The sequence below is a fragment of the Rhagoletis pomonella genome, unplaced genomic scaffold, assembly GCF_013731165.1.
Source record: "Rhagoletis pomonella isolate Grant_MI unplaced genomic scaffold, Rhpom_1.0 Rhpom_scaffold_31420, whole genome shotgun sequence".
Lineage (NCBI taxonomy): Eukaryota > Metazoa > Arthropoda > Insecta > Diptera > Tephritidae > Rhagoletis > Rhagoletis pomonella.
The window spans coordinates 1-1,048 of NW_023489835.1; the positions used below are offsets into that span (position 1 = coordinate 1).

The following is a 1,048-nucleotide window of genomic DNA, read 5'->3' on the forward strand; positions in this document are numbered from 1 at the left end:
TATAGATGTGCACATGCCTCGATTTACTGGCGATTACTTTTTGACCACATAAATATACAAGTAATCACTTAAGTATCAATCCTCATATGTATCCAACAATTTCATTTAATATCCCTTTAATTTCTGTACCTCCATTTTCACAGTGAATCTCTCCATAGCGGATGCCATGGTCTCCAGTCTCAATGTTACCTTCAATTACATTTACATGCTGGACAATGATTGGCCTTTCGGTGAGCTCTACTGCAAAATATCACAATTTGTAGCGACTTTAAGCATAAGTGCTTCAGTGTTTACGCTAATGGCGATAGCCATCGACAGGTGAGTTAACAAACCATGGTGAAGCGCAGTTGCAGCGTCAAAGTGTTACACAAATAGCATTAAATCTCCTCCAATGCTGAATAATCATATATGTGCATGTACACATGTGTGTGCTTATGTGGGACCAAGTCCAGCAGCACAATGTACTGTAGCAGTTTTGTGGCAGCACTTTGGTGCTATATGTTAACATGCACATACAAACTGAAATTTCTGAACATTTATATAAATTCTCTTTTATCAACATCTTCTCCCTTCCATTTTCTATCGCTTTGTTACATTTCAGATATGTGGCCATAATAAAACCATTGCAACCGCGTATGAGCAAACGTTGTAATTTGGCTATTGCAGCGTTTATTTGGGCTGCATCTATTACCCTCTCGTGCCCCATGTTGCTCTTTTTCACAACCGGCGAAGTAGAGCTGAAGGATGGCATAAGAATTGTCTGTTACACCGAATGGCCGGATGGTCCGACGAATCACTCGCAGCAGGAATATGTGTAAGTAGCATATGAACTTTGCATTGGACTATGTTGAGAACTCATAAAAATAAGCAACGGATTCACTGGATGTCATAACTGTCATATTTTATAATGTTATAAACTGTGCAATTCAAATTTTTTTTTTTTTTGTTTAGAGCGAAAAAATGAAGATAAGGATAAATATGAAGATGAGGATAGTGATAGAGATAGAGATAGAGATAGAGATAGAGATAGAGATAGAGATAGAGATAG

General features: G+C 37.8%; 1 protein-coding gene across 1 annotated transcript; it reads left to right on the forward strand.

Moving 5' to 3' along the window:
• Positions 1-142: 142 nt before the first annotated feature.
• On the forward strand, positions 143-814 carry LOC118732872 (tachykinin-like peptides receptor 99D; the record flags this gene model as incomplete). The annotated part of the gene is made up of 2 exons (XM_036461978.1): positions 143-318; positions 602-814. Coding segments are annotated over 2 exons (389 nt in total), but the record flags the coding sequence as incomplete, so codon positions are not given.
• Positions 815-1,048: the final 234 nt, after the last annotated feature.